The sequence below is a fragment of the Orbicella franksi genome, chromosome 1 (genome assembly GCF_964199315.1).
Source record: "Orbicella franksi chromosome 1, jaOrbFran1.1, whole genome shotgun sequence".
In the NCBI taxonomy this organism is placed as follows: domain Eukaryota; kingdom Metazoa; phylum Cnidaria; class Anthozoa; order Scleractinia; family Merulinidae; genus Orbicella; species Orbicella franksi.
In genome coordinates this window covers 42,762,724-42,781,035 of record NC_138145.1, presented here as the reverse complement: position 1 = coordinate 42,781,035, position 18,312 = coordinate 42,762,724, and the positions used below count along the sequence as shown (strand labels likewise).

General features: G+C 37.7%; 1 protein-coding gene across 1 annotated transcript; it reads right to left on the bottom strand.

Moving 5' to 3' along the window:
- Nucleotides 1–234: 234 nt before the first annotated feature.
- Nucleotides 235–8,268, bottom strand: LOC145463034 (kelch-like protein 26). The gene is made up of 2 exons (XM_081446739.1): nucleotides 7,278–8,268; nucleotides 235–1,170 (listed from the first exon to the last, which is right to left on the bottom strand). Exons 1-2 carry the CDS (start codon nucleotides 8,100–8,102, stop codon nucleotides 235–237), a joined length of 1,761 nt encoding a protein of 586 aa, XP_081302865.1. The 5' UTR covers nucleotides 8,103–8,268.
- Nucleotides 8,269–18,312: the final 10,044 nt, after the last annotated feature.

Below are 18,312 nucleotides of genomic sequence, written 5' to 3'. Positions count from 1 at the left end.
TGATGTTTGAACTGGGCCAGTCACACATGTAGAGGCAGCATGAACCAACACACCCCCCCCCCCCACACACACACACACACACACACAAACACACACACACACACATCTGTCCCTTATCCCTGCCCAAGCTTTATGCTGAGTTTTCATCAGATGAATGTAATTAATTACCATTGGTACACTTTGGAAAACACTGATAGAGATGCTGTTAGCATTTAATGTAATATCAATTTGCTGTCAGGGTTTACTCTTCATTGGCAAGTAACAGAGAACTGAAAGGTTAATTTGTCGCAATTTTTCCCACCCACCCAAATGAACAGGATACAGTTCCCCTGGTGGGATTCTAATCCCACTGTCAATTGGAAATTTGTCAATGATGAAATACACCCTCTCTTCCACCTCTATTGCACCAAGGTTGTTCTGAGGAATATGACTTTGCTGAACAATTGACCAATAGTTCATTTCAATATCATACACCTCTACACTGGTTTCCTCACTGCAGAACCATGGCATGTGTTGTCTACTGTTGGCAGACTTGTACCCCCCTGCTACACAAAGTTTGTTATTGACTACAAAAATTGTGGAATCAAAATGAGGTTCACATGTGTTTGATAGGAATTGCCAGCAATTCATACTTGGATCAAAGCGATATAGCATTGCTCTCTGCATAGAGAAATCATTCGAACCTTGCGTATTGTTTCCTGCAGTTCTTTGAGCACGCCCAAAAAGTACATACAGCTTTGAATCAAATACTGTTGCTCCACCATAGTAGCGACGTTCTGTGTTGCTACAATCACTTAGTTTATTAAAAGGTTGCCATCGACGCTGGGAAAGGCTGTACCTTTGAGGAACTTGATTGTAATCACCTATAACATACATGTAATCACCTATAGCGCATAAGTTGTTAAGCGAACAATATGGTGAGAGTGGTAACTCTTCCCACAAATTCTGATCTATGCTATAACAATAGACAATGCAGTTATTAAAAGCTACATACAAGTGATTGCCAATATTTTCAGCTGCCAAGGATACAGGTTTTCTGTTCTGAGAACTCACGGCTTGCATTTGTGGGTTGTTCATGTATGTCAGATGTTTCCAGCTTTTGCTTACAACATCAAAGGCTTCAAAGCACAAAGTTGGCGAATCAGATCCTAAAGTAATGCCAACAAGAACCTGCAATACGATACAGAAACATAACAACATTTTCGACAAAACTCATGAATTATTATATAAATATTCATGTGACGGTGTTTAATACAAACGGTCAGTGTAAAACGTAGACTGCGGATTGCAGACCAGGGGTAAAATGCAGACTGCAGAGTTATTAAGTGTATATAAACAATAGCCTCCATTTGGCACAAAAATAAAGGTCAAATATCCGAGCATATTTTTGCCCCAAATGGAGGCTATTGTGTTTATTATTCTTCAAATCTTTTTTGCAACATGTGCAGTTTTGAAAATTGGGGAACATTTAAGAGTTCCTGTCCATAAAAATGGAAAATAACTCGGCAAGGGTCGAAAATTCGATTTCGCTCATATTTTCATGGTAGATAGGCTAGGGCATGACAAAAACTACTGGATAGTTTTTTTGGCAAAATATCCTTTTATTTCAAAGAAATATGCAAATTACAAACTTCCGTTAAAATCGTCATTTGACGCACCATTTTATTAAGCAAGTTTGCGAGCCTCACATGCAAAACCACATCATTCTTCCGTTTTTAAAACACTCAGATATTTTTGTGCAATGTTTAAATGTGTACTGGGTTGGTTTTGGAATGTTGCGTTGTCTTTTTGGGTGCAAAATAATATTATTAAATTTCAAAGACATGTACTTCATTCACTTAAAAGTACTTCGTGTATATAATTAATTTTCACCGTGTGCGAAACCTTCAAATGGATTAAGCTTCTGGTGGTTGAATCGCAGAAGGATGATCTACAGATTCCTGTAAAAATTTCTTTGGGCAAATGATTGTGAGCGACGCGAGAGCTTTTCAAAGTACGTTAAAAATGCAAATATTTGACCATTCCCTCGTCAAATTTCAATTTACGGGTTAGACGTATTATTAACCGCGCGGCCATGGGCCGAGCGCGGTTCTAGGTTTACCCGTGGTTTATTATTTTTTTTTTTTGTCGGTGACCAGACGCAGACCTCCGCTCGGCCAAACTTTGAGTCACGGAACGTGTGATGTTTTTCCGCCAGAAGCTGTTAAAACATAAATACACGGACAATTTTACGGATATTGTTTTCTTTTTTGTGGGTAAAATATATTTTCTTTTTTTTTTTTATCAAAGCGTTGGATTTAAAGGGAATAATAAATACGGTGAAAAAAGGTATTACGTCAGCCATGGAATGCGCTGACGTTGTATGGGGCGCCGTTTGTAAATTTATTATTTAGACCGAATTTATGCCATTTTCCCCTTATTTATAAATAATTGGAAATGCCACAAAATTTGTTTATAAATAAGACACAAGAACTTGTCCGTTGATATGTAAATAATTATTTTAGGTACGTCCTGATTTATAAATAATCTTTTACCATAGAGTTATTATATATAAATAATAAACTAAACAACCTCGATTATTTATAAATTAGGTCATCTCTAAAATAGTTATTTACATATCGTAACGTTTGTAAATCCCATTATTTATAAATAAATTACTTCGCCGGGAGTGTAAATTCATTATTTAGAAATAATAAATTTCACTTTGCCGAGTGTAAACTTATTATTTATAAATAATGAACTTTACTGAGAGTGTAAATTCCTTATTTATAAATAATGAATTTCACCTCGCCGAGTGTAAATTTATTATTTATAAATACTGAACTTCATTGAGTGCGTAAATCCATTATTTAGAAATAATGAAGTTTCACCTCGCCGAGTGTAAATTTATTATTTCTAAATAATGAACTTCATGGAGTGTGTAAATTCATTATTTAGAAATAATGGAGTCTCATCTCGCCGACTGTAAATTTATTATTTAGAAATAATGAATTTAACCGTGTGTGTAAATTCATTATTTAGAAATAATGAAGTCTCATCTCGCCGAGTGTAAATTTATTACTTAGAAATAATGAACTTCACTGAGTATGTAAATTCATTATTTAGAAATAAAGAAAGTATGAATGGCTGACTGACCCAGCGTCTCTTGCCCGATCGATTTCGGAGGCTGTTTCTCGCGCTATAAGTGAGACAGTTAATGCTACCCTTGCTCAGGTAGGTATGCAGCCTGAAATTCAGCAGTGGCGGATCTAGTGGAGGCTCCCTCCGCCCCCGCCCCCTTATTTTGGTTAATTGCGTTTAAGCGAGAATGACGCTTCAAATATCTATTGTGTAGTTCTTATTCACTCAACAATTCGGCAGCTCACACTGCAACAGGAACAACGACAACGACAACGACAACGACAACGACAACAACTACTCAAAGGCCGAGGTAACAGGTAAATTTTAAGACAGGAAATTGGTGCATGAAGAAAATGCAGAACTTTTAAAATCGGAAAATCGAATAATGTATTTACTTGCTTAGATAATTCTTTGTAGCCTGCGAACAGGCTCACGTTGGAGCACAAACGCGCTCGGCGTAGCTGAGAGCGAGAAATCGACGGGCGAAGCCGCAAGAGGAGAAAGTCACTTTCTTGGCGCCTCTTTCCCGCCCATCGTTATTCCTCTTCGTCACTCGTGCGTTTGACTCAAACGTGAGCCTGCTCGCAGGTTAAATTCTTTGCTACCTTTGTGACCTTTGGACGGATAGCTGTGTGACACACTTTGTTTAATTTGGCTTGATCAAGTCACAGCTAAGCATGTCTATTCCAGGCAAGTCCAAAGATCGTACACGTGGAAAGCTAAATTCATTTACGTTTAAACCATTGTGGAATAGACCTTTTTCGACTGGGCGGTTTGTTGCCCCATTTCAGACCATGTGATGATACTCTTGAGAATTCTTCCTTTCAAATTTTCAAATCGTTGCGCGTATATGAATAAATAATTTTTAGATGAATAAAAGAGCAATTCTCTAGAGAATATCGCGTGGTCTGTAATGGGACAACAAACCGCCCAAGCGAAAAAGGTCAATAGAAATCAGACCTTTCACTTAACACACCAAGCGATTTTTATTTTCTTCATGCAGCAGTTTCTTTTCTTAAAATTTACCTGTTACCTCGGTCTTTATCCAGTCTGAGCTGCCGAATTGCTGAGTGAATAAGAACTACATAATAGATATTTGAGGCGTGGGGGGTGGGAGGAACAGGCCCCCGGGCCCCTCCCCCAGATCCGTCACTGCTGAATTTCAGGCTGCATACCTACCTGAGCAAGGGTAGCATTAACTGTCTCACTTATAGCGCGAGAAACAGCCTCCGAAATCGATCGGGCAAGAGACGCTGGGTCAGCCATTCATACTTTCATTATTTCTAAATAATGAATTTACATACTCAGTGAAGTTCATTATTTCTAAGTAATAAATTTACACTCGGCGAGATGAGACTTCATTATTTCTAAATAATGAATTTACACACACTGTTAAATTCATTATTTCTAAATAATAAATTTACAGTCGGCGAAATGAAACTTCATTATTTCTAAATAATGAATTTACACACACGGTTAAATTCATTATTTCTAAATAATAAATTTACACTCGGCGAGATGAAACTTCATTATTTCTAAATAATGAATTTACACACTCATTGAAGTTCATTATTTATAAATAATAAATTTACACTCAGCGAGGTGAAATTTATTATTTCTATATAATGAATTTACACTCCCGGCGAAGTAATTTATTTATAAATAATGGGATTTACAAACTTTATGATATGTAAATAAATATTTTAGAGATGACCTGATTTATAAATAATTGAAGTTGTTTAGTTTGTTATTTATATATAATAACTCTATGGTAAAAGATTATTTATAAATCAGGACGTACCCAAAATAATTATTTACACATCAACGGACAAGTTCTTGTGTCTTATTTATAAACAAATTTTGTGGCATTTCCAATTATTTATAAATAAGGGGAAAATGGCATAAATTCAGTCTAAATAATAAATTTACAAACGGCGCCCCATAACGTTGCAGCTTTCACTTTCGCTACGTGACAAATAAGATCGTGTTTACTTTGCAAGTTTATTTCGGCAGAAGCGACGGTCATTAATTTATTTGTAATTTTGCCAGTATTTCTTGCGGTTTTAGGCAAATGAAGTAAATCCTTTGACTGTTTCATCGCAGCGAGTTCATAGATCGGAAGCAAAATTAAATATTTGCAAACCAAGCAAAGAACGTGTCAGAACGTGCGAAGATTACGTCATTGATAGGGAAATAACCACCGTACTAAAGATAGCCGTAGATAACGCAATTCTTGAATTATGTGACTCGTGTGACTTCTTTGCTAACCCTTAACTCAAGGGAAAAAAACAGTTAAATTTAATCGTGACTTTAAAGAAAGAAAGCGGTTTGTAATAGTGTTCGTATCTTCATGCCCATACATATCCCGAAGAAAGTTCCAGATTAAGACTATTACGTCATCGGAGATGTCACAACGGCTACGACTGATGGTGCGATAATAGAGTTTGTGTTGATCAAGTGCTGTGATGTCTACAGTAATCAATGAATCATCAAAGATTGCTTTGGAATATGCACTGCGTTGCGACTGTAGTACTAAGAAAACAGTTAAATTTTAAAAGCGCGGTTATAAGATCTAACAGATCTTCTTGTTTTAGCATGCACCACATGACTTGACCAATGTTAAGTTGAAATAGACACAGTGCTGATAATTTCGAAATGTTCTAACCTCATTTGCTGTAAAAGCAGGTCCAAAGCCGATTTGACGTGTTTCTCTCACCATTCGTCGCACATAAAGCAGGAGATTGCTTTTGTTTACATAACGTCCCATGTACATCGCCAACTGTCAACTTATTTAATGGTCGAATACCATGAATCTGTGACCCTCTTTCGACACATATGATCACCTCTGCATCTAAGTCAAAAACGGCTAAGTCATTTGTAGATAGTTGCTTGCTTTGCACTACACCAAAACATTACGTTTGATCATCATGGTTCGATGGCTTGAATCCTTGCTTGCAGCGGTTCCTTGTTCGTCACGCAATACGGTCATCCCATTTTAGGGGGTAGGGGTAGGACAATTTCTATCCTAATACATAAGGCTCTGTAAGGCTGGGAACCACTGGGAGCACACAATCGTGTTGAGTAGGAAGAGATTAAATTAAGAAATGAGAAGAATGAATAGTTTACCATTGCTCCTGTTGTTATCTTTTACTCGACCACCGCTACTTACATGTCCTGCGTTATACTGTAACGCTAAACTCATACCTGGGTCATTACGTGCTGTGCAATTTACTAATTTTTGGTTTACATGTAATACAGTGGGCTACCCCCAGGAAAAAGGGTGGTGACCGCTCAATGGGGCTAGCTGCTTAAATAGAGGTTGGTGTACCTTGAATATTTAATTTTTCACTATCGGGTTATAAATTTCTTGGTGAACATGGAGTCAATTCAAGACAATCAAGATAGACGTGTATTTGAATTATCACTGGTCATGCACATTCAGTTTCAGACTCTTATCTGCCATCGCCCTTTCCAAAACAAAGTGTTTAAATTTTGAGTGGCCGCTGAATAGGGGTAAAGACAATAATGAAACCCATATCGGAACGACCAAATGGTGTCCGCGGAGGTAACGGTCAATAGGTGTTTTATTTACAATATTGACTGACAATAATTTTGGACTGTATTGACAACAGTCCTCTATTTTCTGTTACAAACATACCAATGCCTCATCACTAGGCAAACAAAATACACCAAATAAAATGGCATGGCCAGGGCTATTTACTCACGTAATTACTAATTATATTTAGTCTGTTTTCCTCATGAATTAGACACGTTGTGATTTCCTATTTTTATTTCAGCTAGTTCTTGCTTCATTGATCTATAATTTGGCTCATGGCGATTTTTTTAAAATTGTAGTGAGTACAGGCACTAGCTTTATCAGCTGTTGTCTGAAACATCAAAACGTACAACAAACGTGATTTGGACCGAGACCACGTACACTATAGAATACGATTATATAAACATACACATATTATTATATATATGAACAAACAGATGAACAATGATTAAATTGTTTCATTTATCCTGAGAGTGCTATCTATAGTCTGCAGTCTGCATTTTGTATACCCTCAGTGTGCATTTTACCTTCGGTCTGCAGTCCGCAGTCTGCGTTTTACACTCACTGGTTATACACATTACTATTTACGGACTGGACTTACTTGACTTGAGGTTCGAGGCTTTGATTTGTCTGCAAATCTGGGCACCTGCGATGGCACATGAAAATAAATTGCCGCGTCAAATAGAATCTTGTGAATATCTGGAAATCGCTGAAAATCTCTTGTATTCAATTCATGGATCAGCACTTCAATGTCCACCAGCCCCAGACGAACAGCTCCGATAACTTTCGCCGCTACTGCCATCCTCTCTTTCTTCATGTGTTTAATCCACTGCATCACGGATTTGAAGACGAAAGTCTCTGAAGGTGCACTGAGATCATCTCGACTGAGAAGGCTGAATAATTTCTCTTCGCTTATGTGGGCCAGGAATTCTTCGCTTTCACAAATGTCCTGGTAGGTCAAAGCCATCTTGCTTTCGGCTGCCTCTCTCAATTCTCTCAGGCCAAACTTTTCGGCAATTGCACAAAGACAGCAGTACCTTCGGACATCAAGGTTACACTGAAGCAGTTCCTTTCTCAAGAAATCACAACACTCTTGAAGAACGCTTGTGACTTGAAGATGATCAGCTGCGGCGAGGACCTGAAACACGTTTTCCGTGTTTATGTGAAGATATCCGCCATAGATGTAGTCAATTATTTGTTTCAACGTTTCAGAGGACATGCTTTCATCTCTTAGTTCAATAACTTCCTGGTTCGTCTCCTTCATTCCATTCGTAAACATGGCGTAGAAATAATCACTGTAAGCAGCTAATACCACGCGATGAGCAGGAAAAACTGTCCTGCCTACTTTTAGCTGTACATCAGTGAATATGCCTTCTTCTCGAAACTGAGCACACTTCTTGACAAGAACGTTAAAATGTGAAAACATGATCGATCATCTCGTCAGCTATAGTATGACAGCTCCCGTTCGGCCAAGGGCGGAAGTATTAACTATTACTTTCATTATGATAATTCATTTAAATATTGTGGGCGCTGTGATTGGTTTACAGTCAAACCAAGTGAAGCGTACCCATCAAGATTACTTTAGTGCATTGATTATTAACCGCGCGGCCATGGGCCGAGCGCGGTTCATGTTCTACCCTTGGTTTATTTTTTTTTATTAACCGCGCGGCCATGGGCCGAGCGCGGTTCTAGGTTTACCCGTGGTTTATTATTATTATTTTTTAACCGCGCGGCTATGGGCCGAGCGCGGTTCATGGTTTACCCGTGTTTTTTTTTTTTTCGCAGTTTTGTCTGCGACCAGACCCAAGCTTCCACTCGGCCAAATTTTGAGTCACGCAACCTGTGATGTTTACTCGCCAAAAGCTGTTGAAACATTAATAAATCTCATCTTCGATACTGACTTTCGCAGGGGCGGGGGAGAACACTCTGCGACGCCTGGCACTTTTTGTGTATCTGAATCATCCAACAAAAAATGACGTCACATCCGGTAAAAAAGAGCGCTGAGCGGCAAAATCAAATTTGAACATGGCATAATCGTTCTCTCAGTAAGTAAAATGGTAATATTTTGCAATCGGCCGGATATTTTTAACGTTTTATTTGGCCACGATAAACAAAATTTTGTCTTCTTCCTCGTCATATCAGTTTGTTTGAAGGACAGGGTAATTATTTATTCAAAAACACGCTGTTTTGAAGGCGTGTTTTTTACGAAATGTCGCCATTTCTTCCTCGCTGAATTCCACAGGAGTCATCGTTTGTGTGGAGATAATGAATTCTAGGTAAGTTGCACTCAATTCAAATATCCTATTCTCTTAGGTAGGCATTACACTAAGAAAAATGCACAATGACAGGTTTCTAGACATGGGGGAACCTTATTAACAGAAGCGCCTTTTTCAAAATTTACTGTTGCCAAACACTGGAGAGTACTTGAGTGCTGTTAATCGTATCACTGCAAGAATAGACCCACACACATAACGCGCTTTGCATAACTTTCTTGCCGATCGACACTAACACAAACTCGTGTGTTTGCTCATGACTCAAACTGATGCCATAAAATATGTTACGATTGGTTAAGAACCTTAAACAAGATATGTTTTCCCTAAGCAATCCCTTAATTGATAAACGCTTCGTTACAGGCAGGCCGTGAGCCCCTTTAAAAAAACCAAGAGGATTAGTTTTAACGGAGATTAAGTAATTTGGACATGTCGTGGTTGTCTCTCATTTATAATCAAATTTATTTTTCCGTTTCAACAGTGTTTGACGTCAGCAGCGCTAAGTTCCAATACCCCCCCCCCCCAACTGAGGTCAAGCATGCACCTTTAATTTCTTCAAACCCTCTCATTTGCCCTGTTTGCAGACCAAGTTCCTCATCTATTAATCCCTGTCATATTGGCAACCCATTTTGAAAGGTTACTAAAAAGTTGTGCATTATATTTCAGTGTGCTTTCTCTTTGTAATCTTACATCAAGATATTTCAATCCCTAAGGAAACGAGAGAACACTAGCAATACTGACAAGTTTCAGTAATTCATCACTTTCAATATGCCATCTAAACAAATTGTTTGTAAACAGTAATGAAATTTCATGCCCCTACACCTAGCCATAAAAGGAAGTCTGGGAACAGGCAATAGCAACAATGACACTGCCAGGCTGATGAATTTTACAAGCTAATGAACTCATGTCTAACAATGATGGGTGATGATGAAGCATGGTGCAGTGAAACTGAAGAATCAGACTGTGAGTAACATTGATAGAGTCAGTGTCGTGAGAGTGATGCTAGTGTCTGTGAACTTGGACCAGATCAGCAAAGAAAAGGTTTTGTACTAGAAATTGACAGAGAGCAACAAGTTTGTGCTAAAAAACTGAAGAAGCTGGCTCAGACCAGTCTTAAAGCCAGCATCTACTTACAGTACTTGTCAAGAGTTCCTGATTTGTGTATGTGGGAAGGCTCTCTGTAATGAACTATATGGGGTGGCTCAGCTCACGATGAGTACCTATTTCAGGCTTCAGGTATAAAATTAATGATAGGGATTTCACAAGTTGAGGTGTATGAAAGGGTAGGAAAATCTGTCATTTAGGGATTCCATTCTTCTGGTTCTAAAATGTTGTTGAAAAGCTCTCATTTACTCTCCTCAGCCAGAATGAAGAGATTCTATAATATTACTTATTAACTTTTTTCCAAGGGAATAGAAAAGGGATGCAGTATTCTTAAATAGGTTTGTTAAAGGGGTACATTAACCCTTTTGCAATGTAAGGTCGACAAAAGAGGTGCCATTTCTATCAAAATGGTACAAATGTATACAAAAGGGTAAGGAGTAATGGACCTTGAGATAAGACCTTTCCATTTAAAACTTTGTAGAATACCCCTCCCCCCCCCCCTCCCAGCTTGTGAAACAAAGATGTTCAAATTATTGTTTTGTGAAAAAAGGCAATTATTAAAAAACAAAACAGTGCCAAGAGATTAAGTGATTGTCAATGCAAGTTTCCATTTGTATTTTGAATTAAAATGGGTATAACATGATCCTCAAGTATACTATGCAGCTTCACAGAGAGGCCCAAACTGATGATGAAAACATATGTTTTAACACTTAAAATTCTATTTTTGCTTCTTCCCTTGTACCTTGTGATCTTTGTAGGGAAATTCTGAAAAGGTCCCCACCCCCCCCCCCAAAAAAAATTCAAATTTTATATACAAATCACTTTTTTATCTTGAAAATGGTCTGAGACAACAAAACATTTTTATGGCTAGCGAAACTACTTATTAGGAAAATAAAAATGTTCAAGGAAAAAATGAACAGGAAGAAACAACAACAAATTAACTTTTTTTTTTCAGAAGAGCTACTACTTGTATATTTTTTTAACTTACATGTAGGTCAACATAATTTGTTTTCACAATTTACCAGAAAAGAAAACACCACAGAAAGGAGAACTATAGTTGTGGCATCTGAGCTACATTTTTAAATGGAAACATTTCCCATAAAAAATTTCCAAATTATATTCTTACCAGTACAACAAAATACCAACTATATTTTGCAGAGAAGTATACTTTATGCTCCCTCATCATAGGCCTGCAATGCGTGCAGAGAGCTTTATAATGCTCCCTCATCATAGGCCTGCAATGCGTGCAGAGAGCTTTATAATGCTCCCTCATCATATGCCTGCAATGCGTGCAGAGAGCTTTATAATAGGCTCCCTCATCATAGGCCTGCAATGCGTGCAGAGAGCTTTATAATGCTCCCTCATCATAGGCCTGCAATGCGTGCAGAATTTATTAATAAAATTGATGTAGTGAAATTTCCTATTTAATTTTTGTTCACCTGATCTTACAGAGTGCAACCTTTGGTTTAACTGGTTCACTTTACCGTTAAGCAATAATTAAATAAATCACACCAGAGTGGCTTTGTATCTTTATTATAATTCTCATTATCAGTAGAGAAATCACACTTGTACACTGGTCCACTGATCAATACTCTTACGTGTATGTTAAACATGGGAAAGCAGGTTGTATCATCTAATCATAACATTGTATGCCTGTGTGGGGTGTATATGCCAGGAGGTAACCACCTAAGAAAAGACAAACATAAATTATGTCATTGTTTCAATGACTCACCCTAAGTGGGCATTATGCTCATTACCACCTTAATAAACAAGATATATTAAAGTATAATTTTTAACCTCGCTTTAAACTTTTCAAACCTACAGTTTGTTTTCACTTTCAGAGAGGTTCTTAAATTCACAAGCACACCACCAACCCCCCTCAGCCCCAATTCCTACTCTCCCATAGCCAGGATCCCATTTCAACTCTCCAATAAATCAGTAATTTTTTTTCTAATTTCGGTCTGACTTAGATTCATCTCCACTCAGCCATGAAAGCAATGGTGGTAGATTTCTGTATATTTGTTGGTCTAGTTCACAGCTATTTTTCTCAGATTCCCACCTCCCTTTTGACAGAATTAAATTCCATTAAAAAATAAACTACAGTAGTTTAATCAAATTAATGCAGAGGCAAACATTGAACCAGAAAATACTACAATTTTGGTATGAACAATACCAAAGTATAACTTACATAATAATATCACATCTTTTCTATTGTAATTTAAGACAGTGCAACTACTAATAGATTGACCACAAAAACCTAAAAACAGTTTTGCCAGTTTTGCTTTTGCCACCAACCACTCTTCTTTAAAAAAAAATACATGGAAGATAATGACAAAGCAATAACAAAACCAGCCAACCAACCTCTGGCAATTCAATAAACACACCAAATTCCCCTGCAAAATTCTCTTCAACACCTTACAGTACATGCAAATGTCAGCAGCATAAATTCACCTCAATGATTTGGCATGCTACTATCATCAAATGTTTACCCCTTGATTCAGAATTTTTAGGAGTATCAAATAGAATTCCACTATAGATTACAAATGCTGTTTACCTTAACAAATATTTGCATTAATTCTGGAGATATTTAAGTTTAAAATGTGTAAAATATATGCAAATGAGAGGACTGATGATGTCATACACCAAACCCAATATTACATCAAGTGCAGACCATATATACAGCAGAGATCATTGAAACTTGGTAGCCTTATAGTTCTACAGGCAACACACTAATATGGCTATAAAAATATGTTCCCAATTGGCAACTCAATCTTTTCCAGTTCCCTCTAACCCAATTTCAATAATGCAGTGATTTTCAGCTTGAAAAACATTAATCAAGACCATGAGGTGGCCAGAAAAGCCTAGAATATCAGGGAAGGTCTGAAATGCAGTCTGTTGCCATGGTAACAAAACTGTTAAGCTCATATTATGTAGCACATCTGCAAATTGCATTGTAATAGCACTGTCCTGACTGGAGCCCATGGTTCAGTAGTTTACTTGGACAATAAATTTCATAACTTTCCTGGGGGACTGGATGATCTAAATGGTATGTGGGAGACTCCCAGAATATTTGCAAGAATGTATGACTATCTCTTCACAGGTATTCATTAATAAATAAATAAATAAATAAATAAATAAATAAATAAATAGACACTAACACTACTAACATGATTGAGTTTGGAAAATATATTTATTTTTAGTTTATGATATTTTGAAAAATTCCCCTCTCCCATCTAACATGCTGATCTTCTTTAATTTGGTACTTGAAATTGATAACAAGGATGCTACACCTTGGCAACTCGTTGGCCAGGATATATTGCACAGTCTTCACATCAGATAATGGGTCTGTACATATTATTTATGTATTTATTAAACAGAGATCTCCCCATCCCTCCCTATGGAAATTCCAATTTTTATTAATACTTTAATTTCTTTAAAAAGTTTGGCTTTTGAGACCCTCCCCATCCCTGGAATTTCCAGTAATCTCCTTGGGGTGGGTATGGACATTTTCTAGAACCACACAATAAAACAAATAAACAAACTTTAAGATAAAATGTTGAAGTATAAGTCAGTGGGACATATATACATTGATCAACTTATAAAGACATGATTGATCATTGCAACGTACTATACACAACTTACGCAAAGGTGAAATTATAGCCTGAAAAAAATTAGGTGTGAACTGGATTCTAACCCATGACCTCTGTGATACCAGTGTGATAACTTAATTAATTAAAGTTCTATGCTACAACATACCAAACTGCTAATTTATTATGAAGTGACATTGCTAAAGGAGAGTTGCCAAGAAATCAACTTTTTTGTGAATTCTAAGATCAATATGAGTCTTCTAAATTTAAGATTATTATACCTAACAAAAGGCATACAGTAGGGCACTACACTGTGTGCTCTCTCTACACACTCTTCCAGGCAGGATAGTAATACATATACATGTACTTTTTTTTTGTTTGGAATATCCTGTTACTGCATGGTCATACAAGAGGTACTAGTTGCTGCTGAGTAGTCTTAAAATAAGTGAACTAAGTGTGACAAAATATCATGTATATTAAATCTGCACCAGTTCAGTACAATTTAATACCAAATTTTAATCAGCCGCAAAAAAAAATTGTTAGCACCAGATATTACATGTACTTTGTGAAGGCTTCTGGAGGGGTTATACTTTAATTTATAAAGTACCTGGCAGCAAGTACTATTTTGATTTACTAAAGCAAGACTGTAGTAACTGCTAAGAAAATGTGTTTTGTACATCCCAGAAAAATTGGGTGGGGGTCAGTGCAGCCCTCTTCACAAAAGTTAAACTCTTAACCTATTTATGACCATAATCTGTGATTTTCCCTACCCCATTTGTGACTGTTGCGACTGCTACAGTTGCCCTAAACATAAGTTTTGAAGGACTTTTGTTGATGGTCTTATCAATAATGATGAAAATTGAGGTAGCTTATTCTAAAAAACACAACAAATTAAAGACTAGAGGGCAAAAGCCTTACCCTAGAGTATTTATGACCAAGATGGCTGAATAACCATACCCTTTGGGGCTGCACAGCTGTATATAGCACATAGAGGAGAGTTCCCCCGCCCCCCCTACCGCTGGAGCAGGAATCAAAATATTATTGCCTTGATGACATAATAAAGATAAAATCTCAAAATAATCAAGAGTTACATATATGCATGGGACTTCACTAACAAAATGATGCCTGTTGCTTGCTGTAAATTGTATATAAATTACTCCTACAATGTGCCAGAATTCTGTTAATCTGGTCACCAACAGGTCTCAAAAATCTGACTGTATAATTAATAAATAAGAAAATGACTGACTGAGGTTTTGTTTGAGCCAGAATAGAGTGGCCATAATAACTAGGTGGCTGTGTTAACGGGGGTGGCTCTATGCTGAGGTACATTCCACAGTAGTGATAAAGATGACACTCTCAAACACCAGTACCCATAAAGAGTTTGGACAGTATATTTTGCATAATCAGTTGGAAGAGGAAGAAGGAAAATGGAAATAAAATAGAATGGCTCTTGTGTACCAGAGACAACCCTTTCCCCGAGTTACCCTGGCGGAGCTAACTTTTCACTTATTTCTTTGCAAAATTCAACCAACCGTTTACACAAGGATGACGAACCAGACTTGGGGGTGAGACAATTCAGGTGGGCAAGTTGACTCACCTTGGCAGCTAAAGTAACCAACAACTTTTCTTTGAGTATACATAAACACTTTAGCTCACCCAACTGGAACAACTCTCAGCATGGCGAGTGTCACGTAATGCCTAGATTTAAGATTTAAAGCAGCAATTTGTATCAAAGAAGAGAAAATTAACTCAGCAAAACCCACTCTGATCAAATGAGTGAGGGAAACTTAAACAAAGAGGGATAGTCGCACATTTGATTATTCAATAGGAGTTACGAATAATCATGCAGGGTCAACTTTTACTCGGCCTACATGGGCTACATTTTCTCATACAAACACTTGATAAAGTTGCCTCAGGGGGAGGGTTATCCCGGGTACCCGAGACCATACAAATGGGACCTGTACATGTGTTGCCTCAAAGAACACCCCCACGATTTTCAAAGGGGAAGGTCCATGAACAGGACCTTAACTTAGGGCAGCTTCAATGGCAGATTCCCTCTAATGGCTTGGATTTGAATAATTGATTTAATTACTTTTAAAGAGGACTAGAACTCAAAAATCTTGCTCGAATTTCGATCCAGCGAGGCATAAGTTTCCATGCCGTGAATCAAGTTTTTACTGGGCGTTTTAAAAGCACTCACCAAAGAGAAAGAGACTGATGACCCCAAACTACCGATACATATGTACTGTATCTTACTGAAAACAACAATCTTCAACGAGAGATGTAGGAATGTGGGATACTGACCTTCAGCATGCGATCCAGCTTGTCTCTTCTACCAATACACGTGAGCCAAGAGTAACAAAAGTTCTGGTGACAGCGACTTTCGGAGCTAAACGGCTTCTGTTAATTATGTTCCCGTAGTACACAGTGCAAACTATGGCCAGCAATACTTCATCCAGGTTGTTGTTAACATTATAGGCTATTGCACTTATTGTTATCACTAAATCACGAACAACGAGAACCAAAAGTCGGAACAACACCAGTTTTACAAATGTGTAAAATTCGCCCGAGGATGACGGAAGGCTCTCCGTTATTTTGCTTCAAAACAATAATAAACTTTTCTCTTTTCTCGAAATTTTTGCTTCAAAAGTTGAAGTAATGTGTCTGCAACATCCTTCCATACTCAATATAAAATGAAACGAAACTGATGGTTTACAAATAGAGGGAAACCACGAGTAATCGAAACGCCATTTTCTCGCTTTGTGAAACGAGCCGCGAAGCGCAGTTTAAACCGGATGTGACGTCATTTTTTGTTGGATGATGCCTATACGAAAATTTCAGGAGTCTTCTGCCCCGCCCCTGGACTTTCGCGGGAAAAAATTAAAAACCCAGCGTTCGTCAAAAAATATATTTTTTCAGCAGAAATTTAGCTCGGAACATATACATATTTATATTCCTTTGAATCGTCGATGAAATGACCTTTTCCGGATATTTTTTCCTTCGGGGTCAACAAAAACCTCCGATTACAAAATCACGCCCAACCCACACGTTGCAAAAAAATCTCTTCAAAACCCTAACTTCGAAGCGATATACCACTTCAGCGTTAATAGCTACCACACATCGGCAGAAGGTAAATCTATTCGTTAACAATCCAGCCTTATCGTGTTAAAATTTCAGCGAATTAATTAGAATTAGAGAAGAATTAATTAGAATTTTTTTGTGACCTCACTCCCCAGACTTGACCTAACAAAGGAAGCAACGGTCGCCCATAGCAACCGAAAAACACGAACATAACAAAGCCGAACGTTTCGGCCAAAAATCTCCAGAATTATCGCCTGAGAGCTTAAACTTGAATGGGAACATCTTTTTCGAACTTTTTTCAACTGATTTAGACGAAAGACTGGCCTCGGCGGGCTACAAGAAAGACCAAGAGAAAAACAGAACAAGACAGCAGAACAAGCCGATAACATTTCATCGCACGGCTTTCGGCACGAAAACGAAAATACAGCTTACTTCTGGATAAATTCAGCCTTAGAAGCCAGCAACCGGCCCCAAATTACTTTCTGTATCCTTACAAATGTCCTGATTTCCATCTCCGAAAGATTTTGCCCCAATTTTGAGCAAATAAACATTTCGTCGACGGTGACCGCCATTACGGTGGCTTGCATACTAAATTAGCTAACTTGACAAAATTCTCCCGTGGGGGGGATATGACGAAAAGAGCTGAAAGATGGCCTATACTTGGCTAATGATGAGATCATCGAAAGTAACGCCAATTTTCTGTCACGTTTTCAATCTGTGGTCACAGGAGTGACCAAAATCGATACATCGGTCGGGCTAGAGTTTTATTATTAAATTATATGACTTGTGTGACCACTTTGCTAGCCCTTTACTCGTGGAAAACACCAATTAAATTTAATCATGACTTTTAAGAAAGAAAGCCGTTGTTAATAGTGTTATTATCATGTCATTCATATCGCTCATGCCCATACATATCCCGAAGAAAGTTCTACAAAGATTAAGACCATTACGTCATCGGAGATTTGTTAATGGCTACCACTGATGGTGCAATAATACAGTTTGTGTTGATCAAGTGATGTGATGTCTACAGTAAGAAAAGAATCATCAATAACTGCTTTGGAATGTGCACTGCGTTCCGACGGTAGTGCTAAGCAAACAGTTAAATTTTAAAAGCGCGGTTATAAGATCTAACAGATCTTCTTGTTTTTTTTTTTGTCGGTGACCAGACGCAGACCTCCGCTCGGCCAAACTTTGAGTCACGCAACGTGTGATGTTTTTCCGCCAGAAGCTGTTAAAACATAAACACACGGACAATTTTACGGATATTGTTTTCTTTTTTGTGGGTAAAATATATTTTCTTTTCGCTTTATCAAAGCGTTGGATTTAAAGGGAATAATAAATACGCTGAAAAAAGGTATTACGTCAGCCATGGAATGCGCTGACGTTGCAGCTTTCACTTTCGCTACGCGACAAATAAGATCGTGTTTACTTTGCAAGTTTATTTCGGCAGAAGCGACGGTCATTAATTTATTTGTAATTTTGCCAGTATTTCTTGCGGTTTTAGGCAAATGAAGTAAATGCTTTGACTGTTTCATCACAGCAAGTTCATAGATCGGAAAGAAAATTAAATATTTGCAAGCCAAGCAAAGAACGT